Consider the following 22,919-nt stretch of genomic DNA (forward strand, 5'->3'; position numbering starts at 1 on the left):
CTTATCGTATCTCTTGGCGTCAAGGGCTTATCAGAGTGTAATAACCAATTGATTATCCGATAATTGTTATAGAAGGCGTTCTCAACCTCAGGCTAAGCCGAGCTGTAGTATTAGCCAATATATTTAAACCCCCACAAGTTGCAGAATATAAGTTTTTGATATCTGCTCCAAGCACAAAAATATGCACACAATTAGCACCGAGATTCTCATCAACGCTTCGGCCAAGGTGGTCAGGGCTGCAGTATTGGACTTTGAGTCTTATCCGGAATGGAATCCGTTCGTGAAAAAGGTGAAGATTATTAGTGAGCCTGAGCCTCAATCTGTGGCAGAACGACCTCAAGCTGGCTCCCAATTAGAGGTTATTGTTTTACCGGAGGGAGGCTCACAGAAAACATTCACTACTGAGGTGCTAGTGAATACCCCGGAACGGTTTCAGTGGATTGGAACTCTGGTATCTACCTGGTTGTTCTCTGGAAGACATAGCTTTGATTTTACAAAGATCGACGATAATACCACGAAGCTCATTCAAAAGGAAGAATTCGTTGGAGCATTTGTCCCGCTGATCAAATACGCCTTGGGTGGAACCGAGGAAGGCTTCAACGCGATGAACGTTGCGTTGAAGAAACGGGTTGAACTTTAGAGTTTTCAGGAATTCATTTTAACAAACTTATCTAAAAAAAATGCAGAAAAATCGAAAACAACTTTTTAAACAATTTTCAACACTTCAACATGATAACAGTACTTCTATCCACCGAACATAAAAGCCCCCACTTTGTGGTACCATTTCTTAGGCTGATCACCATACTTCTCCAAATTAGCATAGTAGATTCTTTCGTGTTCCTCAATCTCCTCCAAACCAGTTACTAGATCAACCTCCGCTGGATCTCTATATTTGGTTCTTTTCACCAGCTTCCAAACGATGAAGATGGCAATGTCGATGAAGACCATAAGATAGGAGAACAGGAAGGACTCCACGGACCATCCACCGGGAATAAAGACTGTGTAGCCCTGAACACCAACCATGACAAGAACGACTATACCCGCAAACATGGAAAGGTATGGCTGGCACCAGCCCACGAATGGAAAGGACTTTCTATCAAGACCTTGAACTTTGCAAGCACGGTAAAAGTGCAAGTAAGTGATACACATGATTAGGAAGTTCAAGAGCTGACCAGCGGTCACCAGGTTAACCAACCAGGTCAACACCTTCTTGGAAGTACTCCCCACCTGAAGAAATGCGAGCATGGCCCATGCCAATGCAGCTAAAACAGCGTAGATAGGAACTCCATTCTTATTGCAATGAGAGAAAAACCGGGGTGCTCTTCCATCTAGAGCCATACCATAAAGAGTCCTGGAGGAACAGTATGTGTATGAGTTACCAGCAGAAAAGGACGTGGTGACGAGCATCACATTAACGATGTGTGGAAGCACCTTGATGCGCATGTTGGTCATTGCAATCACATATGGCGAGGATCCAGCTCCTGGCTTGGAGTTAGTGATGGCATCCAGTAGCAGTGGATCGTTGTACGCACAGACGATTCCGACACAGAGGGCTCCTCCTAGGAAGAAGAGTGTCAACCGATAAGAAACTTGCTTGTAAGCATTGGGTAAATTTTTTCTTGGATTAACGGCTTCACCTGCAACCATTGAAACATATTCTGGACCTGCAATTGTGAAACAAGCACTGATAACACATGCCAGAAACCCTTGGAATCTTCCAAGAGAACCTAAATGTATGAACTCAGCCATTGGGCCAGGATCTCTCCAGTATCTGAAGCCGTAAACGTCGTGTTCCGGATTTCCTCCTACCATTGTGATAAACGTAAAAAAAATGAGTCCAATGGACAATATCACTTTTCCAATAGAAAGCCAAAACTCTGACTCTCCGTAAAGCTTCACCGCAAACACGTTGATAAAGAAGTACAGCACGACCTGGATCGCAATGGGAATTCCAGGAGAATAATCATCTCTCCAGTAGTGCACAAGGGTGTTCACAAGACACAGCTCCCAGGGAACCAATGCTGACTCGAGCAGCCAGTAATTCCAGCCGGCAGTCACTTCGAATGCCTCATCAACACATCTGCCTGCCAGTCTGATGAAAGGCGAAGAGATCGGTAGATAGCACACCATCTCTGCACAACTCGCAGTGACCATGATGATGATCATAGACCAGAAACTGTAACCCAGAAGCAAACTCAAAGGTCCACCATGAGACAGAGCGGTTCCAATAGCAACGAACAGGGCAATACCAATGGTGCCTCCAATACCAATGAGTTGGATGTGTCTATTAAGCAATTTGCGGTGAGTACTTCCAATATCGTAAATATTCTCAGTCAACCCCGACGAGGTTTCAAACTCATCTTCGTTGTCTTCAAGTTTGGTGAGTCTAGAGTCGTTTAGATTGCTTGCTTGCGCCGCATCCAAATCCTGGTTCAGGTGACCGGGCTCGCGCCTGGTTGCCGGAGGCACAGGAATAAAGAGGTCTTTAGCGATTTGGAATACCCCCATGTTTGATTAGCGGTAAAAGACAATTGTTCTTTTGTTGTTACACAATTGCATTATGTGCAGTTTAAGTACAAAATTTCATCGGAAGGCCGATGGAAAAGAAACTGCAAAAAAGCTTCACCGGGCTTCGGAACATTGCTCGGTGACGCGGCCAGGAACAGCAATATGCAAATGTCAATCGTGCCGCATAGCCACATACTATAGTAGAACAAAAAAAAAAAAAATTTGTCCGTGCTGGAATTGCTTAAATCCGTCCACCATAAAGAAAAGTAATTCTCGGCTTTAGTTATTAATCAAAAAATGCTATGACCTATATCCAAATGTCAAATATCAGTGGAAATAAATTATATTCCTTTGATAGTCTTTTTACCCAAGGCTGACAGCCGAAAGAGTCACCGCAACAACCGCGCGGCTAAACCCCGTTTGTCCATGCCACCTTGGCGTTCTGACGTGATATTGTGGCGCGAAGCCAACACGCAGTTACAATATGAGGAGATGTGGGGTCCTAAAAAGGTAGTTGAGCGGTAAATAATACCTATAAAATCTATAAAAAAAACTGGAGATCCAGACCCCGTAATTTCAGGCTTATCAACTGATAAACCATCTTTTATTGTGAGTCGGATTTCAAGTCCACGGCTGCGACATTGGTCACCTCCAGAGAAACATTTTTGTCTGAGTCGATTTCGCCATCGTCGCTATCCTCGATGACTCCATGAATGACATCATCATTGGCTTGCAACACAATGTAAGTGGTGGGGATTACAGACGCGAAGAACACTGCAGCTGAGACTGCCAGATTGGTCATATCGCTTTCATTGACAGTACCAACGACAAAGGCAAAGCATTGACCCAAAGATTCCAATGATCTGATGGTAGCAGATACATGGGGAATTTCTGATGAAGAGAATTGGTAGGCTCCAATGACCCAATAAGCCCACGTAAACCCAAGTTCAGGTCCAATTTTGAAGATCTGCACAGGAATGAAGGCCTTGTTGAAACGAGGATTACCGCTCCAATCAATACCGGTTTCTGGATTGTCGTCAAACTGCTTCTGGAGAATGAAAGAATAAATGAAGTAGGCTGTCATGAAGACTACAGTGACCACCCAGCCTCCCTTGACTCTGGTTGATCTCTTGAAGTAGCTCATGTCCAAAATTATACCCGACAAAACATCCGTGAAAGCCCCAATCAAGGCAGTCAACAAACTGTTCAGCGCTCTTGCTCTGACAGAGAAATGGTGGGTGACATAATTGGACTGGTATGTTCCATACCAAACAATCGACATGTAGAAAGGAGCCATAGCCAGAACCTCTTTTTTCATGAAAATTTTACCAAAAAGTCTGAACTCATCTTTCCAGGTCGCTCCCGTTTTGTTAGAAATGAGTCTCTTTCCGTCAGTTCTCAGGAGTTTCTCTGGAGGGCTTAGCAAGAAGGAAATAGGAAGACCCAGGCACTGGATTGATAACAACGCCACGTAAGTGTTCAAACTGACACTACCTGATGTGGATCCACTAATGTTCATAGCAAGGGTGATTGCACCAGCTATGAGACCGCCGACCTTGTTGATCGCTTGCCATATACTGATGAATTTTCCTCTCTGTGAGGGCTCCGGATAAAGGATGGCCACCGTTGCCTCACTTGTCCAGAAGGCAGCTGCAGAAATACCACACAATACTGCACCTGCAATGATCAAGGCTTCAGAGCCATCCTTTGAGTTTTTGTATAAACCTGCAGACCAGAACACGTAGCCAATGGTTCCAACTGAAACCACCGGCTTGACACCAAATTTGTTGATTAAAACTGCATAAAATGGAGCAAATACAACCATGATACCAAACAAAATAGCATTTGCAGTATTCGAGGTATTAACACTCTGCAGGCCACCAGCACCAAGGTTGGCAATAGCACTCCATATTCCCGGTTGGGTGAATGACAGGATACCGATGATAACGGACTGCGTCAACGTGGCACGGAAGTACCTGGTGAAAAGATCCTTGCCGCCCATGATTGGAATTTGTCTTTTTCTGCCTAGTTTTGAAGCTTTTCCAATTTTTTGGGTGCCTTTGGCCCCAATTTATAAGACTTTTCAACCTTGTCCAGTAAACTGTGTTTAATTCACCCGGTAAAGTGCGGCGCCACAGTTTATCCGGGACTAAAACGTCATGGTGTAGCCGGATGAACTCCAAAAATATCATTTACCAGCCACAACCTCAATAACATTGAATAAAGAAGTGGACTTTTGGACCAAGCCATTGAGGCTGTGGTAACAGTCCTGCTTATTCTCACCATTGTGGCGACGATATATCAGATTATCTGTCCTGTATGATGATTCAAGATCGTTGATGTTCGAATCTGTAGCTCATCATGCGCGTACACACAGTGCTCGGATTAACTTTCCCCTTCGATCTGCGCTTTACCCAAGCCTCCTATATCTCGGCGGATCAATAATCGATTAGATGACGCCTTTTTTTTAATTTCTGATGTTTTTTCTTATAAAGGCTAACGACTGTGTATAGTGAACCTCTTTCTCCCATATTATTCGTGAGTGGTGTATGAATTGCGTCCTCATGATCCTAATGCACACGTCTCTTCTATTGCCGTATTCCGATCTCTGTGATATGCAGACGTCTAATTTCTCGTTGCTTGCCGGTAACTTCCGTCAAGCTTCTTTATTTTTTTTAATCAAGCTAATTAGGCATCCCATACACATCTTGATGACGCATCTTGTTGCCCTCTAAGTCATTCTTGCTTCAAAACCATCTCTGACTCCAGTGATGTGTCTCTCCACAAGAAAGCCACCGCAACAGTGGCGGCTAAGTGAAAGATGTGGCTAGCAGGTCTGAACTCTATTATATTGTCAACCAAAGACGACAAGATCTCGATGTATATCACGTCACGGCCGATACCATCAAGCGCTGTTGGCACGATGATGATGACAACCGTCGCCAAGAATCTGTTTGCTGTTGCATTTCTTCCATGAAAGCACAAGTCGGAATAGGTCTTGATCGCGAAGTAGGAACCAAAGACGAAACTGACCACATATTCCAGGAATAAGATTAAGCTCAATATATCCCGAACTATTGAACTATTATGCCACCCACGAGAAAGAGCAGTATCCCAGTTACCATAAATTGTGCGACTGAAAGCAGACTCAAAATCCGAGAGCAAGCCACTAACAAAGGAGGAGATGGTTACCAGACGTATAAACCAAACAATGCGTCGATCTTTGGGTTCTGAGGTGAACAGATAGCCGGATGACATCAACAGTAGACTGTACAATGCCCAGCAGAAAAACAGAGTCGTTAATGCCATAGGAGTCAACTCAAGGAAACTTTCCTTGGTGCTGAAATTCATTTGGCCATTCGCATTCTTGTGATTCAAGTGGCCGGCTAAGAAAAGGTAAACTATAGAGCTCCCAAACATGTACAACAGAATACGGAGCTGAATTTCCGCATTCTTCAGTTGTGACCTAGTTTCGCCAATAGCTCGGTAATCATTGGTGGTCTGCTTCCTTCTGAGAAAAACGTAGTAGAAGTATACGATAGAACTGACGAAGTAGACCAAGCCGGAGAAAATGTAGACATAGATGTAAATGTAGTCCTCTTTGTCCAATTCTCCATGTGGTTGTATAAATTTGACCTCGGCGACAGTAAATCCCCTTTCCCGGTTGGAGGTGAATGTCAACACCGCACAGTAATCTCCAGAGGAAGACAGAGGGTAACGTCCAGTAATATTACTTTCGGGGGTGAGCTTGAAAGTTGTAATCGCCGATTGGTTCATGTTTGCAGCCAGAACTTCATCCAGACTAAATTTTTGACTCGCTGTGTCGTTGTAGATGTCATAGTCGCCCTCCCAGTATACATACCTACCCTTGTCCACATTAACAATCTGCAAGTCGGGCTTGGAGATGAACATGACGTCCATACTCCACTCCAGAGGTGTGACAGCTTCTTCGTCTTCAGATCTGAAGTGACTTCTATGGTGTCTTCCCAATCTAGCCTGGATGAACGGCTCCTGGTTTTGCGAAAGGAAATGTGCAGATCCTGTGTGGTTCGAAACATAGTGGCATGATATACCCGTGCTATTGGAATCAATCCATAGGCTGTCAGTTATGGCACTTGCTAGAGTACACACGAGCAACAAATGCGCAAGAAAACTTGTGTAGCCTGTCATGACCTTGCGGATTAATGCTTATGATGTGCCAAGAAAAGGAATAACAATAGAAATAATAGGGGGCATATTGGTGGCGATGCAACATTGCAGTTGTTATCTGCACACGTGACGCGAGTTTGCATCGAGATTCAAACCCATCACTAAGCGAGGTTTTAACAAGGTTCGTGACTTAGTTCCCCAATAGGCTTCGCCTTGTCCAAAGGATTCTTGTTTAAAATCATTCTCATTTGGATCGGGGTCGAAGGGTCTCAAAATAGCCATGGTTTGGACAACCTACCCTTCAAAAATACTAATGATGATGACTGTCTGGCTGAATGTATCAGATTGTATTGATTGTCTACAGTGTGTGTTTAAAATTGATTCAATCTATGGGGGATCTAGGTATTTTCGAGAAATTCTCATTTACAGTACTCCCCTTTGAGAAGCAAATGCTTGCCATGGACTGCTGTCCTCTTTGTAGCAGACACCTCAGAAACTCGGGCAAGTTCTTCAACTAGGGAATGGTCAATTACCTCCGGGATGACCTTGTATCTGTTGGTCCGTTCTTTGCCGCCTTCTTCGCTTACTTGAGGGATTATCTTGTGGTCTCCTCCTAACTACATGAATCTATGACTGAGCGAGAAGGGCTCCCAGACCTCCTTTCCGTTGCCAAAATCAAGCCATGCTTTCTGCATTATGTCAGAAAACTGTTGGTCTTTCTCGCTCAAGAGATGCCTAACTCTCCCCCAAATATACGTGGTGTCCAAGGAATGGTGGGCAAAGCCTTTCCAGCCTTCCTCCCATTCCAACCCCTCATCAAAATGATATGCCATAGTCTTCTCTCCGTTCCCGACAAGAAACAGCATCATAGGCATGAAATGAATACCTTCTGATGTGAAAGTTTCGATTGCATCAAAAGTTTCTTTAACAAACAAAATTGCCGTAATTCGATAGCTGTTTGGTATAATGGAGTACAGACGAGGAGAGCATTTTTGGGTAAGGACAGAAACCAGTTCCTGGGAGTTCAGACCCCCAAAATTTGAGGACCAGATCATACACTTTTTCTGGCATCTCCAATCATTAGAGCCTCCACTTCTCCTGGGATTTTCCGTTGTTACCCCAGTTCGCTCCATCTTGGGATTCGAGGGTGTAGTATTTCACTGTTATTGCAGAATGGCATTGAGCGGAGAGGAATGATAAATGCCCGCTCTGTAGCAAAAGAAAGCGAAACTGGGGCAGCTTTCAGCAGTTTTTGGATCCATTCTGTTGGAATCTGGTCCATCAGGCCGTAAATTCCCACACCATCTTACCTCAACTATCCACGGTAACTTTTCAGGTTAGAGGAAGCGAGAGATCCAAAACAGGTTAAACTATAGTTAAGTACAACAATGATAGTGGGCTCTTTCCACTTTAGCAGGGAATTTGTGGCCATTATCAGTCCATCATACATCTGGGCCGCGTTTCCGGAGTATGCGTTAGCACCGCCATGGACAAAGACCATCACAGGCAGGTTCTCCTTTGCGGTTGTATTTGGAGGTAAAGAAATAGTTAAGTTCAGGCAGTCGGCCTCACTTTGCTCAGGTGCAACAAACCAAGATCTTGGGTATGCCGGAACAGAGTAGAAATATCTGGGGCCTTGGTGTGGTAGAGGGCCGCACCTTGTGCAGTCCAACACCCCTCCTTGGGAAAACAAGTCCCACCTACTGACCATACATGAGTCTTCGAATCTTACTGGGACAGAGGCATAGGGTATTCCTAGAACTGCTTAGTGCCAGTTTCCTCGAAATTGAGGCCCCAAGCAGTTCCCAGACATTCAACCTGGAAATTGAAAGGAGTAACGGTGTAGTCCAAAACTCACCCTTGACCATATTCTCGATACTTCGCAATTTTTCCATGTACACCACGGTTGGTTTTATTATTTATCGTTTGATCTTTTTTGCTCTCTTGCCTCTGCTTTATCTAATGGATTCAGTGAATTTTGTTCCACTTCAAGGTTGTCTGTGAGGAACGCTTTGATCCGTAAAATGTCAGTCGAGCAAACCACTTATTTCTTCAATATATACCATGCGTCAAGTCAAAGGTTCACACGGAAAAACCTGCATATCCATCGTTAAATACCCGGTGTAATTCTCAGAAGACCACCCGGTAGTGTACCGCAAAATCTCCAAATTGATCAATTAGGAAAGTTTCCGGAAACAAATCGAGAGTGGTTATTTTGCGGTAACAAAATCTAAGAACCTCGAGATAGTTGAGGCAGCACCAATAAAAGCAGAGAAAACTTCCGCAAAAACTCGACCCTCTTGCGTATTTGGTATTGCTGACTAATATCACTTGGCCAATTGTACTAACGAAACAAGTGGATCAACGGATTATGTTTCTATAAAGGAGGGGAGTTTTCCATGGATCGAGTTTTTTCAGTGATATGCCCAGTAACTTTTCAAGTCACAGTTTTACGAGATGAGCAACTTATCAAAATTCGGATTGAAGCCTTCTAACCCTCCCGGAATTCTTGGGGATAGTGCTGCTGACTACAACCTCAGTCAAGCCGTCTTTATTCCAGCTGGTAAGGGCACTGTGGAAACCTCTGGCCAGGTAGGTTTCGATGAGGAGGGAAATATCCCATCTGACCTGAAGACTGAGATCTTCAATGCTTTCAAAAACGTGGACACTGTTCTCAAGAATGCCGGCGTCGTGGACGGTTTCAAATCGGTCTACCATATCAACACTTACCACACCATTTTTACAGAGGAAAGTGCATCCCATATTGCTGCAGCGGTCGAACATTATCTTGGTGATGAAAAACCTACGTGGACCGGTGTGAAGATTTCAGAGTTGGCCGAAAAGAGTGCCCACCTTGAGATTGAAGTGAGGGCTGTTGTCAAATAAAAAATCCCTGCAAATCATTGAAATATCATTTCAATTGTCTAATTATTCCCTTATGTGTGGTATATCTCTTCTAGTAGAGTCGATTGGTGTGATTAGCGTCCGTTTCACTGTTGTCCTCAAAGTTGCCTGTCCAAAAAAGACTTTTGAAAATTATAAAATAAATCAATCTCCTCAAATTCTAAAAACAGGTTTATAGAAAACGTGATAAGGAACATGCTTCTCAGCAACAAATGGGATGTTTGTCTTGGAAAGAATGTCACTTGCTCACAAGTTGGGTAGAAGAGGACAACATCCTGTATTAGATAGCTCTTAAATGAATCATTGCACGACCAATTTCAAAACGATTCTTGGATACTAGATGTGTCAGTGAAAAACTCGCTAAACCTTATCAGTGTTAGAGTCGTGTCTAACTTGTCAAATAGTGGTGATTTAACAGAGAAAAACTTCGGGCATCTTGGATCTCCGAGGACAAATCAATCTAGTAGTGTGCAGACTAGCCATGGCCTAATCAGGTAGTTTTTCGAAGATAAGATGACAAGCAACCGGGAACGAGTTTTTCGCTATACCGTAACCCAAAAACTTCCAAGATACCGACTTCACGTCCAACCGTAACAGTCCAATGCTGGAAATGGGATTTTATCGCAATTACCCGTGCCGCTGACTAAATTTCCCAAGGGAGCGATTCTTTTTTATAAAAGGCACATGATTTTCCCTGATGAGAATACCTCTCTGATCAATCTCGGTAACTGTCTACTTCACAGATCCTCGACTCATCTCTTCCACACTCTCACAAATGTCTAACTTCTCAAAATTCGGATTGAAGCCATCCAACCCACCAGGAATTCTTACGACTAGTGCTGCTGAATACCAAATCAGTCAAGCCATCTTTATTCCAGCTGGTAAAGGAATAGTGGAAACCTCTGGCCAGGTAGGTTTCGATGAGGAGGGAAAGCTCCCATCTGACCTCAAGACTGAGATCTTCAATGCTTTCAAGAACGTGGACACTGTTCTCAAGAATGCCGGTGTTGCTGATGGTTTCAAATCAGTCTACCATGCTGTCATCTACCAGACCGTCTATGATGAGGAAGCTCATGGATACGTTGCCGATGCTGCTCGCATTTATTATGGTGAACAAAAGCCTACATGCACCGGTATGAAGGTTTTGGAGTTGTCAGAGGGAGCTCGCATTGAGATTGAAGTGAGAGCTGTTGTCAAATAAAGAAATCCCATGTACACCGTTTGAATATTATTTCACCTGTCTCATCAATCCCTTATGTGTGTTAATTTCTCTTACAGTAGAGTCTAGTGATGTGATTAGCGTCCGTTTCACTGTTGTCCTCAAATTGCCTGTCCAAAAAGGACTTTTGAAAATCATAAAATAAATCAATCTTCTCAGATTCTAAAAACAGGTTTATAGAAAACGTGATAAGGAACACGCTTCTCAGCAACAAATGGGATGTTTGTCTTGAAAAAAATGTCACTTGCTCGAGGACAACGCCCTATATTTGATAGCTGCCAAAGAAGGAAGATCTGAGCCTTGCAACGATGTCGCGCATTACAGGGCAAAAAGGATTCCATTTGAATCCCGATAACACAATCATGTATATATTGGTAACTAATCCGGTTCAAACTATAACTTGAAGAGTTTTCAGTCTAAACAAAAATCCAATAATTGTCAAAATTCTCCCAAATCAAAGCATCAATACTGAGATTAATATAGCTAAACCTTGATTTGATCATTATGAGGGTCGTGTGCCAACTTATCAAATAGTGTTTTATCAGAGAATACCTTGGGCATCTTGTAGTGTGCAGACTAGTCAGGGTCTAATCGGGTAGTTTTTCCAAGATAAGACGACAAGCAATCGGGAACGAGTTTTTCGCTGTACCCAAAAACTTCCAAGATACGGACTTCACGTCCAATCGTAACAGTCCAATGCTGAAAATGGGATTTTATCGCAACTACCTGTGCCGCTGACTAAATTTCCCAAGGGAGCGATTCTTTTCTATAAAAGGCACAGGGTCTCCCCTGATGAGAAGACCTCTCTGATCTATTTCGCTGACTTTCCACATAACAGATTGTCGACTAATTTTTCCATCACTCTCACAAATGTCTAACTTATCAAAATTCGGATTGAAGACTTCCAACCCAGCGGGAATTCTTACTACCAGTGCCGCTGATTACCAAATCAGTCAAGCAGTCCGTATTCCAGCTGGTAAAACCACTGTGGAGACTTCTGGTCAAATTGGTATTGATGAGGAGGGAAAACTCCCAGCTGACCTGAAGACTGAGATCTTCAATGCTTTTAAGAACGTGGACACCGTTCTCAAGAATGCTGGTGTTGCTGACGGTTTCAAGTCTGTCTACCACGCTATCATCTACCAGACCATCTTCACCGAGGAATCTCATGGATACGTTGCTGATGCTGCTAGCATTTATTTCGGTGAGGACAAGCCTACTTCCACCGGTGTGAAGGTTATGGAGTTGTCAATGGGAGCTCGCATTGAGATTGAAGTAAGGGCTGTTGCCGAATAAACCATCATAGACTTGGATTTTTGGCTAGTTCAAGATCAAGAGATACTCAAGAACATGTACCATAAAAGCTCTTTATAAACTTGGTAATCCACACTGAGTTAATACCAACTCAATTTAGAATGGATGGTAAGGCAATTATGTCTTCAACTTAATATAAAATTTGGTTTTTGAAAATTAGACTATTTGTGGAACAAATGAACAGATCAAATGAATTGCATACCACCGTTGGCACAGATGGTTGATCCAGTCACCCATCTAGAGCTCTCTTGGGACAAAAACAAAATAATGTCTGCAATGTCCTGTGGCTCTGCAATTCTAGCGGCAGCAGGCGTGGCCTTGATTTGTGGCTCGTAAGCTTCCAGCATAGCAGGATCGGATCTGTACCACATGTCGGTAGCAGTTGTACCAACAGAAACAGCATTACAGGTCAGTTCGTGCTTTTGACCCAATTCAAGGGCAATGCTCTTGGTAGCAGACTCCAATCCAGCCTTAGAAGCAGAGTAGGAACATGCAAATTCAGTAACCTGTCTAGCCAAGACACTCGAGGTGTTGACAACTCTTGGCTTGGTACCAAAGTATGGAATGCAGTGCTTGACCAGAAGGACAGGATAAACCGTGTTGACTTGTAGAATTTTGTGGAAACGATCCTCAGTCAAATCGGCAATCAAACCATCGTCATCAAAACCTGCGTTGTTAACCAAGATATCAACAGTTTTGAACAGTTTTGAAACTTCGGCAACCAACTTCTCAGCGGAACCATACTCGCTGGCATCAGACTTGATAGCATACGCCTTGACGCCAAAATCTTCAATGATCTTCTTGGCAAGGTCCTCTGCCTTTCCGGCGGAAGTAGCGTAGGTAAGGACGACGTTGGCGCCATTCTTCGCAAGTGTGTACGCAGTGGCAGCGCCGATACCACGAGAAGCACCGGTAACAATGGCGTTGCGGTTTTCAAGAAGTTTGCTCATTTTAGAAGATAGGCAGTATAAATGGGAATTTTTAACCGTGAATTGAAGTTGGTGAAAACCGGCTCGAAACCATGCTATATGTGCATAATTTCGGAGCTCAGAGAATGAAGCGATAAGGAAAGACGGGGCACACGACCTTCCCCGAATCTTTAAGGAGGGTATTTACGAACGAGCTCTTATGGAAACCAGATGCTACAAGGGTGCTTCATAGGCTGAAGTAGTCTATAATTGTCAGCTACTATTTGGTTAGTAGACGATACCAAGAATCTGTAGCATTCATTGGGTGAGGTGTAAATGTTAAGCATATTACGAAAATGAGGAAAAGTTGACCGAAGCGCTGCTAATGATCTCCGTCAAATCGATAGCTGAAAATATCTGCAATCGGTTGGTTTCGATTATCGTCTTTCCTAGCATTGATCTTATTGCAATTGAATCTACTTTGATTTGTCTCTTCCAGCTGAAAACAAGATAAAGCCCTGTCAGCCACCAGATACCCTGGTTGGAAGTTTCAGCTTAATCCCCTTTTAATTTTTTACAGTAAGTCAACAGATATGGCGGAGCCACTCTAAGGTATGTAAATCGAGATAAACGATATCATAATGGAATTCAACACATTCAATAACCTTAAATTCGTTTCAAGCTTCCTGCTGCGTGAATCCACGTAATTATTACAACTTTACTCATTCATCCTGTACGCTTTCTCAGATTTCCAAGATGTTTTCTATTTTGATTCTTACTATATCTAGAAGGTTTTCATGGGGACCAAGTATAGATAAGGTCATAATTTGAAATCGATGTTATCTACTGGCAGCCCGCATATTACATAATCCAATATTCGTTATTACTTTCCCAATCCGTACATCATACACAATTGGAGATAGACTAGGCAGTTGTGCCCCGTAATCTCTCAAGATAGCCTGCCAATCTGCGATATTTAAATACAAGCAGTATCCAGTATTCGAAAATCATTGTTTGCTCTCATAAACGGCTACCAGATTACTCAAATATCGCAACATGACAGAAGTTTTTACGAGAACAAAGTTCGACATCCAACCTTTAGATAAGGTGACTGAAGAAGGAAGAAAGGTCATCAAGCTTCCACAGGTGGAAGACAAGAGGTCTCTGAAAGTGACCAAGGAGATGTTGACCATTTCTGAGCCAGCCACTCCTGAGAAGATCTACGAGAAGCTCAAGATCTATGGAGGTTGTATCGTTAAGAACTATCTCAGTCCGGAGGACTGTGAGCAAATCCTTGCAGACGCTAAGCCATACATTGACAAGTGGGCTACCAAGGGGGACGCAAGTAACTTCATTTCTCCCACTACCCGCCGTGTGAGTGGAATGTGTGTCAAGTCCAAGACTTGCGCGGAAAAGTTTTTGGCGCACCCACTCAACATCGCAGTTTCCAACAGGATCTTGGGTAAGGAGAATGTCTTCAGAATTGGAGACGAGGCTGTCACCGGTTTCTCCAAGGCTCAACACAATTCGACCATCACATTCGATGTTGGTCCTGGCTCTAAAGACCAGATCTTGCACAGAGATGACGTTCTGCATCACAATATCCGCAAGCACCAGGAAACGTATCAAGAAGGAACCGAAACTGCTTTGGGTACTGCTCTCGCTTTGAGAAAGACTACCAAAGCTAACGGTGCGACCAGATTCATCCCAGGCTCCCACTTGTGGGATCAGTACCGTCGCCCAACCGAGGAGGATGCTGTCTACGCCGAGATGGAACAGGGAGACTGTTTCTTCATGCTCGCTTCTTGCTTCCACGGGGGTAGCGCAAACACCACCGAGGACGAGCACAGATATGTTCTTATCTTATTTATGACTCAAGGTACACTTAGACAAGAGGAGAACATCTTTTTGGGAACCCCACTTGAGTACTTCAAGTCTTTGTCTCTTGAAGCCCTAACGGCTCTTGGTTTGCAAACCAGTCAACCATTCTGCGGATGGTATGAAAACGAGGACCCAATCAAGGTGCTCCTTCCCGACGCAAAGGGCTACGAATTTACGCAGTTCAAGGAGGTTTACCAGATTGAAGATTAAGGAGAGAGCATTTGGCTGACTCCGTAAAATGAAGTCCCTGCCAGAGAAGCTGAGATCAAAGGAAAAGGCGCAAATTTTGCTGACCTCAATTTGTGGCGGAGTTGCGATAAAGATTTGTCAGTCGTGATATTTACTGGTTTCGGGTTTGATATGCTTTTTTTATCTCTTGAGACAACGTTAATCAGATGCCAGCTTGAATAGCAAGATCAGGCTAAAACCGCAGATGTGCATACAGTAAGACTATTTCGAGTCTCGTATCCGAAAAAGTAGCGTCTGACCCTTGTCGTTGTTTTCATTTCACACACATGGCTCCAATGCTAGTAAACTTACTGAGGTGGTCATTTACTTATCTTAGTATCCCCCGGCAGTAGGTAGTCACATTAGCAAGCATTATTTTGACCTAGAAGGCTTGGATCTTTTCTTGCGCCAGCGTATTATTTTCACGCGATAAAGAGATAACGTCGGAAATCGATTTATAATAGAGTAGTGTCCATACAAACAAATTCTCTAGGAGGAAGCTTTAAACGAGACCCGATGGATTGAGTAGCTTATCTATAAAGAGAGGAACCAGCTGGTAGACGTTGTGATGCAATTTCGATCTGTTTTACAAAATCAGAAATTCCAGTCTCCTTATGAAGATTGCAATTGCGGGTCCGGGGGACCTAGCCAAATATCAGGTTGAGGAGTTCTTAAAGGCATCACTGGAGGTGGTTGTTTTGTCAAGAAGAGAAAAAGAATGGTTCCAGCAAAAAGAAGGCGTGGATTTCAGAATAGTTGATTTTACTTCTGTTGACTCGATTACAGAGAACCTCAGAGATTGTGATGGTTTGGTGTCATGCATGCTCGATATGACTATGAATAGTGTAACCGTTCACTTGAACATGATCGAAGCGATGCTTAAGACCGAAAAGTGCAAGAAGTTCCTCCCAGCAGAGTACGGTGGTGATATTATGAAATATCCAGATCAACCTTCCTTCTATTACGAAAACCACCAACCAGTCAGAGAAAAATTGAGATCTCTTCCTAAGGGCCAATTGGAGTACTCGCTGCTAGCCATTGGATATTTGTGTGACTACTTCGTTCCCTCCAAGAACAGGTACATCAAGGACTTCGATCCATTCCCTCTGAACTTGAAGGAAAACACTTTGATTATCCCTGGAACAGGTGACGAAAGAGTATCTTACACTCCGACCAGAGACGTGGCCAAAGCTATTGCCAGTCTGTTCTTGACTTCTGAGCCATGGGAAGATATAACGTGGATATCTGGTGAAACCACTACTTGGAACAAAATTCTGGCTGAAGACCTAACTGATTTAAACTTGACCGTTTCTACATCCACACTCACTGATTCTGTGAAGGAAATGGTGGATGCCCATCTGGCAAAAGATGAGGACCGAATCTATGCTGCTGCTTTCAAGTTCTGGGTTTTGTCTGACTCGTTAGATCTCCCCGAGGATTTGGTCGCCGCTCATAAAAAGAAGTATTTCAGTGACATTCATTTCAGGACTATTTCCGAGTTTAGACAGGCTGCTAAGGATTTTCCTGAAAGTATCGTTTGAGATAAGCATCAAGTATATTCACCCCAATAGCAGAAACGACAATGAAAAAAACTGTAATCATAATCAAGAGGTGCATCAAACAGACATAAAAGTTGGCAATCGGGAACGAGACGATAACAAATAGTATGCTTATATAATCATGTATGGTGCAGAACTTTGAGTGCAATTGGGAGCGACATAAAGCGCTTTGATAATCCATTACCCCTTGATAATCATCCTGAGCTGCGCTGAAGTCAGCACTGATGCCTAAACCAGACGGTATTCCCACCAGAGGAACAAAGAAATACACGGGTTGCTGGACATGCCGGAAACGTGGTATCAGGTGCGATGAGAAGAGACCCTGTTGCCAGAACTGCGTAGTTCATGGGGTCATTTGCGAAGGCTACAAATTAAAACTATGCTGGAATGATGATAGTGAGTCCTCATCGATGCGCCGACTCAAGAAGAACAGGTGTCTTGTTCTTTATGAATGGAAGGAGAACCAGTTACTGGACCAACTACAGATTGACTACTTCTTGGATAGAATCGACACAGCGTCGGTATTCCTAAATCCCAGATCTCTGGAGATTGAAAATGAGTTCGGTTACGGTCCTTTCACCGTTTTCAAGGCATCTTGCGAGGTAGAAATGAGCAAGGAACATGTGAGTCAAAACTATGAATCGATAATCGGAGATTCAGAAACGTTTTCCTTAGGTACAAGAAGTAGAATCCAGGAAAGACTGGAACAGAACTCATTTGAGGGTGTCTTCCCAGATCTTGAAATCGAAGTTTCTCTTCTGGAGTTCTGGGATCGTCATTACAGCAAGTCTCTCACGCCGGTCGACGAAACTGAAGTGAATCCATATAACCTATTGTTGAAAGAAGCTTTTGACAAACCACATCCTGCTGATATTCAGAGGGGTATTTTTCATACTGTGTGCGCAATCTGCTCAAGTTTCCTTTCCACCAGTGCTGATCTTGCTTTCATCGCGCCTGAGTATCAAAATACCAATTTCGACGAGTACAGGATGTTCCACAAAATTAGAGCGCTCAATTTTGTTTCCGACAAATACTCCTGGAAAGAGGTTGGCACTATAGAGGAGCTAAGTTTTTTGGTTGGGTCCATATACTTCCTGCTAGCGACTGATTCTTTCAATAGTTCAGACGAGTGGCAGATTCATTTGAGAGGTGCTGTATCAGCTTTGAAAGCCATCAGCGACATGGATGGTGGCATCCTAATCTCAGGCCAAGGTGAACCTGAAGGTTTATCCAGTGCCTTGCAATTCTTCTGCCAAATGACGAAAGTGGCCTACCTGGAAAGCACGCTATACCAGTTTAGTGACGACGTTTGCAACAAAAACCTAACAGTCGAGGATCTGGAGTTCATGAAATATCCAGAAGATAGTATAACTGAGTCACTCGTGTATCGCAATTCAGGAATCACACCTGGTATGATGAGATGTCTCACAAACATCGTGAGATTTCTGCAGGTTACGGACTCACTGGAAGCTCAAACAAGTGCGGTGAAGAACATTGAAGAAGAGCTTGTAGAATGCAAGCCTCCGGCGTTTAATGCTGGCATTGGCTCTCTCAACCCACTGATAGTGCATCATCAGTCCATGATTTTCTACACTGCCATCAATCTGCTGTTTCTGAGAGAAGTCAAAAAGCGAGAACCACACGACTTGCAAGCGCTGGTGGACTCTGGGATTGACCATATAGAGATGTACGAGGAGATCTCAAAGAACATCACCGGACTTGGATTGTTTTGGCCTTGTTTTATTGTTTGCTGCGAAGCAACTTCCAAGGAGTCTCAAGCCAGAGTTAGGCAATGGCTAGAGATAATTGAGCCGTACGGCGTAGACACAATGAGACGGGGTTCTCGTGTTATAAATACGGTATGGCATAGAAGAGAAGATGGGGATCAGGTTAGCTGGTTGTCTGTTATACGGGAGATTGACTCCAGTTTGTGGCTGGCTTAAGGAAAAGGCTGGGAATTTAGGCGTGATATAATAGGGTTTCAAGCAAATTTGTGGGTTTGAGCATTATCTCTCACAGCAATCAATCATGCAATGACGACGGTTATGCATGTGTATCAGTGGATGTAATATAAGAACCGCTTTCTTGGATCGACTTGAGCGAGATGGATTAAAAATTTAATGGCAGTGTTGACCAAATTTAGAGGTTACTTTTGTTTATTTTTTTCGTTTAGTTTTTCCAAATGTCTATTGCTATTATGCGATTAGGCTTTCGGCGCATCGCTCTTTTTCGGCCAAAAACCTTAACCTTAGTTCTCAGCGACTTTTTCCCGCTGAAACGGCGTGCTCTAATAATAACCATAAGTTTATCACACTGGTAAACAACGGCTCTTTTCCTCACAGACAAAGCGTGCATGACTTCGTTGAATCTCTTCTTGCTTAACTATCAACAATCTCGAGGGCAACAATTGGTTGATATTGGAATGATTATCAAATGCTTGTTTGTGAGTGGTTCCATGGTCCTAATCTAATCTCGAAAAGAAACAAGCCCTCACACATGATGCGGCTTTTCGGAGAATTAAAGCGACATCGGACACCGGCCGCCACGCACATGAGTAGTTTTGCTTGTGCCCGGAGCTTAAACCACTAAACCAGGCAATTACGAACGAATCGGTCCGGCATAAATATGGTCGTGAACCGCTCAATTACGCCATTCTTACTTCTTATCGACAGATCAATAGGCACCTCGGAATATTACAGGGCAGCGGTGACAGCGATTTGAAAAAATGCTGCAGGTGTTTGGAGAACCAGGTTCTATAAAAACTTCTCGCAGTGTCTCGTAGTCGAGTAGATGATTATGTAGGATCTGTGTTGAGATTTTCTGACTAAAAAAACATTTACAATGTCTTCGTCAAGTCCTGCGTCTGAGCACCAACAGAGGAGCATGAAGGAATCCAGCTCAAGGGTTATGCAGCTTGTAGATTCAGAAGCTGGGGAAGTATTCGATGTCAAGACTCCCGAGCACGAGGGTGCCTTGGAGAAAAATTTCGATATTTGGGGTGTTGTTGGAATTGTCTACGGTTCCATTGGTACCCCGCTTACTTTGGGAACTTATCTATCCACCGTCATAGGTGTTGGAGGAGCCCCATTTTTTTTCTACGCGTATTTGTTTGCAGGTTTCTTCTGCTTGCTGACAGCCTACTCCATGTCAGAGATGGCCTCTGTGCATCCACACTCTTCTGCCTTGGTTTACTGGACTCATTTATTCGCCCCGCAAAGCTGCTCTAGAATACTCTCTTATCTCAGCGGTATATTGTCATGCGCTTGCTGGATTTTTGGAGCGACTGCTACTGGCTTCTTCGTTTCTGACCTCGTTTTGGGGTTGGTATACATGCGTCATCCAGACTATGTGAGCCAGACCTATCACTACTACTTGGTTTTCTTAGCCAATGTGGTATTGTCAGCGGTAGTCAACATATTTGGAACGAGGCTGATTCCTCTCATAGCCCGAGCTGTCACCTATATTTTCAATATCGGAACAATTTTTACGCTGATTGCATTATTAGCAAGAGCCCATCCAAAGCAAACTGCCGCTTTTGCTTTCAAAGAGGTCACCAACATAACAGGTTGGAGTTCAAACGGTGTTGTGTTCTTCATCAGTATCTTACCAACCACCGCTTCTGTGGCCCTTTTCGACGGTGCATGTCATATGACAGACGAAATCCCAAACCCAAAGAAAAACATTCCCATTGTCATTACGTACGGTTACTCGGCAGCCTACCTCATTGGAATTGTTGCAGTTCTGGTTTACAACTTCTGTATTGTGAATCCTGATAACCTGCTTGACCCTGTTGGTGGAATTCCCCTTTTCCAGCTCTATGTGGATTCCCTGCACAACAAAGGATTATCTATTGTATCTGCATTGCTAGTCATAGTGGCTTTCATATTCGGAAGCATTGGAGTTGTCACTTCGGCAAGTCGCCTCGTAATGGCCTTTGCAGAATTTAAAGGTATCCCTTTTGGAAAAGCTGTTGGCTCCGTGAATACCAAATTGAACGCACCTGTAGGGGCGATAGTGTTTGTTTCATTCGTTTCTGCTTTGATTGGGCTTCTTATCTTTGCATCAACTACAGCATTGAACGCTGTTTCTGGAAGCTACATTTCCACCATGTATGTGGCATATCTCATTCCATTTGTTGCTTTGGTTTTCAAAAAAGACAGATATGGAGAAGGAGTGATACCTTTATTCAATCTTGGCAGATGGGGTAAACCAATGAACATGATCTGCATTTTTTGGTTTTTGTTTGCGTCGGCCTGGTTGTGTGTTCCATCTTACGTACCAGTTACTGCAGACACTATGAACTACACTGTCGTTGTGTTGAGTGCTACTATCTTCGTTGCTGTTGTGAACTGGTTTGGTTATGCGCGCAAGAACTTTTCAGTTGAGACTATCGAGGAGTTTGAGGAAAAAACTTGAAATTAGGATATATATAGATATAAATATAGATATAGGTATAAAATTGCATCCCGCGGGGTTTAGCCCTCTTCATTACCTTGATATGGCCAATGACACAAATAAGTCATTTTCTTGTCTCCACAGCAGTATCATGCTTTATATGTAACATACGGATATAAGCCCTGTATAACTTTGGGATCTCTATTTGCGGAGAATGGTTTGGAAAGTGGTTAATATATTTCTCGATGGTCGTGTGGTTGAAGAGTTTGTTGAAAAGGTCCAAACTTAGTTTCTTCCAGTACGGTGGACCGCTTTGCAACCAGCACTTGCTTCCTCGAAAAGACCTGCTAATATCATCAAAAAAATAATAATCAAAAAGATAGTCTGTAGAATCTCCTATAAATATTTACCAACAAAATTGCTCTGCAACTGACAGCAGACAAGTTGTAGAATCGCAAGCGCCAAATACTAAATACGAACACTGCTTCAAAAAAATCATTCGACTATTTTGAATGTGTTTTCAAACTGATCATCACCGGTAAGAGTTTCTGGCTTCACTACATGGAGAGGATCTTCCAAATCCCTGAACCATCCACAGTAAGGTTGACTAGCGGCAAGTCCAATGGATTTCAGTGCCTGGACTGACAGTGTCTCAAAGTACTCCATAGGAGTTTCAATGAAGATGTTCTCCTCCGGCCTCAAATGACCTTGAGTCATGAAGAGGAAACTCTGGTTACGGTATTCGTCCTTCGTGGTGTTAGCGCTGCCTCCATGGAAACAAGAAGCCAGCATAAAAAAAGCATCACCCTTCTCCATCTCAGCGTAGACAACCTCGTCTTCTTGGGGAATACGCTGGTGGTCCCAAAGATGAGATCCCGGAATGAAACGGGTGGCCCCATTGGCTTTGGTGGTTTTGTTGTGAGCTAGGCAGCAAGCAATAGCGGTTTCATAGCCGTACTCATACTTCTCACGGTATTTGCGGATATTGTGGTGGATGATATCATCACGGTGAAAGGGCTGATTTGTCGCACCTGGACCAATGCTCAAAGTAGTAGAGGAATTGTGCTGTGGCTCGGAGTATGCAGTGGTAAGGTCCTGTCCAATTATAAATGTGTTCTTCTTGCCAACAAAACGAGCCGCAACTTCCATGTACAATGGATGGCACATGTATTCCTCACACACAGTTTTGGACTTTGTCACAATAGAGGTGACTCTGGTCGTTTGTTGCGGGAAGAAATCACCATTCCAAGTTCTTTTCTTGAAATGGGGTGAGATATCACTCCAGATTTTGTCAGTGATCTCATGAGACAAAAAGTTCTTCACGATAGCTCCACCGTATATCTCGAGCTTCTCAGAAATCTTATCGGCAGTAACTGGCTCAGAAACAGTCAAATCAGCGACTGAGGGTTTCAAAGATCTCTCATCTTTGATTGGGTTGATAATTCTTGCGGTCTTAATGGCTCCGTCTACGGAGAGTTCAACGTTTGAAAGCGTGGAACTTGGGGCGGTTTCTGAAAGATCTTTGGGAGGTGGGACAGTCATCTTGGGCGCTCGTCAATTCAAAATGATTGGTGCAAAAAAATGCGAAAGCCAGTCGAGGAGATTGTTTACGTTTATATAGTGTAGGTTGCGTTCTCAATATTACGCATGTTTGGAAATAATGAGCGAGTTATCTGCATAATGCTATCGAAAACTCAGTAAGATAGTGTCTCATCAGGAAGATTGTATGCTTATCTTTGCAAATTTTGGATTGCAAAATGCAAAAAGGGAAGTAGCGAACGAGCGAGCTCGGACAGCCTTGAAGGATTACATAATTATCACCACGAAGATTATTTTCCCGGGCTAGGTAGAATT

At 43.4% G+C, this 22,919-nt stretch overlaps 15 protein-coding genes across 15 annotated transcripts; 8 read left to right on the plus strand and 7 right to left on the minus strand.

The window, feature by feature from the left end:
* Window positions 1-181: 181 nt before the first annotated feature.
* KUCA_T00003972001 (uncharacterized protein) lies at window positions 182-640 on the plus strand (the record flags this gene model as incomplete). The annotated part of the gene is made up of 1 exon (XM_022602441.1): window positions 182-640. One exon carries the CDS (start codon window positions 182-184, stop codon window positions 638-640), a length of 459 nt encoding a protein of 152 aa, XP_022459984.1.
* A 104-nt stretch (window positions 641-744) lies between these two features.
* Window positions 745-2,508, minus strand: KUCA_T00003973001 (uncharacterized protein; the record flags this gene model as incomplete). The annotated part of the gene is made up of 1 exon (XM_022602442.1): window positions 745-2,508. The coding sequence occupies one exon, from the start codon at window positions 2,506-2,508 to the stop codon at window positions 745-747; it is 1,764 nt and encodes a 587-aa protein (XP_022459985.1).
* Window positions 2,509-3,112: 604 nt separating this feature from the next.
* On the minus strand, window positions 3,113-4,510 carry KUCA_T00003974001 (uncharacterized protein; the record flags this gene model as incomplete). Its single annotated transcript, XM_022602443.1, has 1 exon — window positions 3,113-4,510. One exon carries the CDS (start codon window positions 4,508-4,510, stop codon window positions 3,113-3,115), a length of 1,398 nt encoding a protein of 465 aa, XP_022459986.1.
* A 734-nt stretch (window positions 4,511-5,244) lies between these two features.
* On the minus strand, window positions 5,245-6,678 carry KUCA_T00003975001 (uncharacterized protein; the record flags this gene model as incomplete). Its single annotated transcript, XM_022602444.1, has 1 exon — window positions 5,245-6,678. The coding sequence occupies one exon, from the start codon at window positions 6,676-6,678 to the stop codon at window positions 5,245-5,247; it is 1,434 nt and encodes a 477-aa protein (XP_022459987.1).
* Window positions 6,679-7,274: 596 nt separating this feature from the next.
* KUCA_T00003976001 (uncharacterized protein) lies at window positions 7,275-7,790 on the minus strand (the record flags this gene model as incomplete). Its single annotated transcript, XM_022602445.1, has 1 exon — window positions 7,275-7,790. One exon carries the CDS (start codon window positions 7,788-7,790, stop codon window positions 7,275-7,277), a length of 516 nt encoding a protein of 171 aa, XP_022459988.1.
* A 182-nt stretch (window positions 7,791-7,972) lies between these two features.
* Window positions 7,973-8,368, minus strand: KUCA_T00003977001 (uncharacterized protein; the record flags this gene model as incomplete). The annotated part of the gene is made up of 1 exon (XM_022602446.1): window positions 7,973-8,368. The coding sequence occupies one exon, from the start codon at window positions 8,366-8,368 to the stop codon at window positions 7,973-7,975; it is 396 nt and encodes a 131-aa protein (XP_022459989.1).
* A 746-nt stretch (window positions 8,369-9,114) lies between these two features.
* On the plus strand, window positions 9,115-9,543 carry KUCA_T00003978001 (uncharacterized protein; the record flags this gene model as incomplete). The annotated part of the gene is made up of 1 exon (XM_022602447.1): window positions 9,115-9,543. The coding sequence occupies one exon, from the start codon at window positions 9,115-9,117 to the stop codon at window positions 9,541-9,543; it is 429 nt and encodes a 142-aa protein (XP_022459990.1).
* A 793-nt stretch (window positions 9,544-10,336) lies between these two features.
* Window positions 10,337-10,762, plus strand: KUCA_T00003979001 (uncharacterized protein; the record flags this gene model as incomplete). Its single annotated transcript, XM_022602448.1, has 1 exon — window positions 10,337-10,762. The coding sequence occupies one exon, from the start codon at window positions 10,337-10,339 to the stop codon at window positions 10,760-10,762; it is 426 nt and encodes a 141-aa protein (XP_022459991.1).
* An 888-nt stretch (window positions 10,763-11,650) lies between these two features.
* Window positions 11,651-12,076, plus strand: KUCA_T00003980001 (uncharacterized protein; the record flags this gene model as incomplete). Its single annotated transcript, XM_022602449.1, has 1 exon — window positions 11,651-12,076. One exon carries the CDS (start codon window positions 11,651-11,653, stop codon window positions 12,074-12,076), a length of 426 nt encoding a protein of 141 aa, XP_022459992.1.
* A 203-nt stretch (window positions 12,077-12,279) lies between these two features.
* On the minus strand, window positions 12,280-13,044 carry KUCA_T00003981001 (uncharacterized protein; the record flags this gene model as incomplete). Its single annotated transcript, XM_022602450.1, has 1 exon — window positions 12,280-13,044. The coding sequence occupies one exon, from the start codon at window positions 13,042-13,044 to the stop codon at window positions 12,280-12,282; it is 765 nt and encodes a 254-aa protein (XP_022459993.1).
* Window positions 13,045-14,058: 1,014 nt separating this feature from the next.
* On the plus strand, window positions 14,059-15,093 carry KUCA_T00003982001 (uncharacterized protein; the record flags this gene model as incomplete). The annotated part of the gene is made up of 1 exon (XM_022602452.1): window positions 14,059-15,093. The coding sequence occupies one exon, from the start codon at window positions 14,059-14,061 to the stop codon at window positions 15,091-15,093; it is 1,035 nt and encodes a 344-aa protein (XP_022459994.1).
* Window positions 15,094-15,725: 632 nt separating this feature from the next.
* Window positions 15,726-16,652, plus strand: KUCA_T00003983001 (uncharacterized protein; the record flags this gene model as incomplete). The annotated part of the gene is made up of 1 exon (XM_022602453.1): window positions 15,726-16,652. One exon carries the CDS (start codon window positions 15,726-15,728, stop codon window positions 16,650-16,652), a length of 927 nt encoding a protein of 308 aa, XP_022459995.1.
* A 242-nt stretch (window positions 16,653-16,894) lies between these two features.
* On the plus strand, window positions 16,895-18,613 carry KUCA_T00003984001 (uncharacterized protein; the record flags this gene model as incomplete). The annotated part of the gene is made up of 1 exon (XM_022602454.1): window positions 16,895-18,613. One exon carries the CDS (start codon window positions 16,895-16,897, stop codon window positions 18,611-18,613), a length of 1,719 nt encoding a protein of 572 aa, XP_022459996.1.
* Window positions 18,614-19,511: 898 nt separating this feature from the next.
* On the plus strand, window positions 19,512-21,086 carry KUCA_T00003985001 (uncharacterized protein; the record flags this gene model as incomplete). The annotated part of the gene is made up of 1 exon (XM_022602455.1): window positions 19,512-21,086. The coding sequence occupies one exon, from the start codon at window positions 19,512-19,514 to the stop codon at window positions 21,084-21,086; it is 1,575 nt and encodes a 524-aa protein (XP_022459997.1).
* Window positions 21,087-21,560: 474 nt separating this feature from the next.
* Window positions 21,561-22,607, minus strand: KUCA_T00003986001 (uncharacterized protein; the record flags this gene model as incomplete). The annotated part of the gene is made up of 1 exon (XM_022602456.1): window positions 21,561-22,607. One exon carries the CDS (start codon window positions 22,605-22,607, stop codon window positions 21,561-21,563), a length of 1,047 nt encoding a protein of 348 aa, XP_022459998.1.
* Between the last annotated feature and the right edge of the window lie 312 nt (window positions 22,608-22,919).

Source organism: Kuraishia capsulata, genomic scaffold (genome assembly GCF_000576695.1).
Source record: "Kuraishia capsulata CBS 1993 genomic scaffold, Kuraishia_capsulata_scaffold_4, whole genome shotgun sequence".
Taxonomy (NCBI): domain Eukaryota; kingdom Fungi; phylum Ascomycota; class Pichiomycetes; order Pichiales; family Pichiaceae; genus Kuraishia; species Kuraishia capsulata.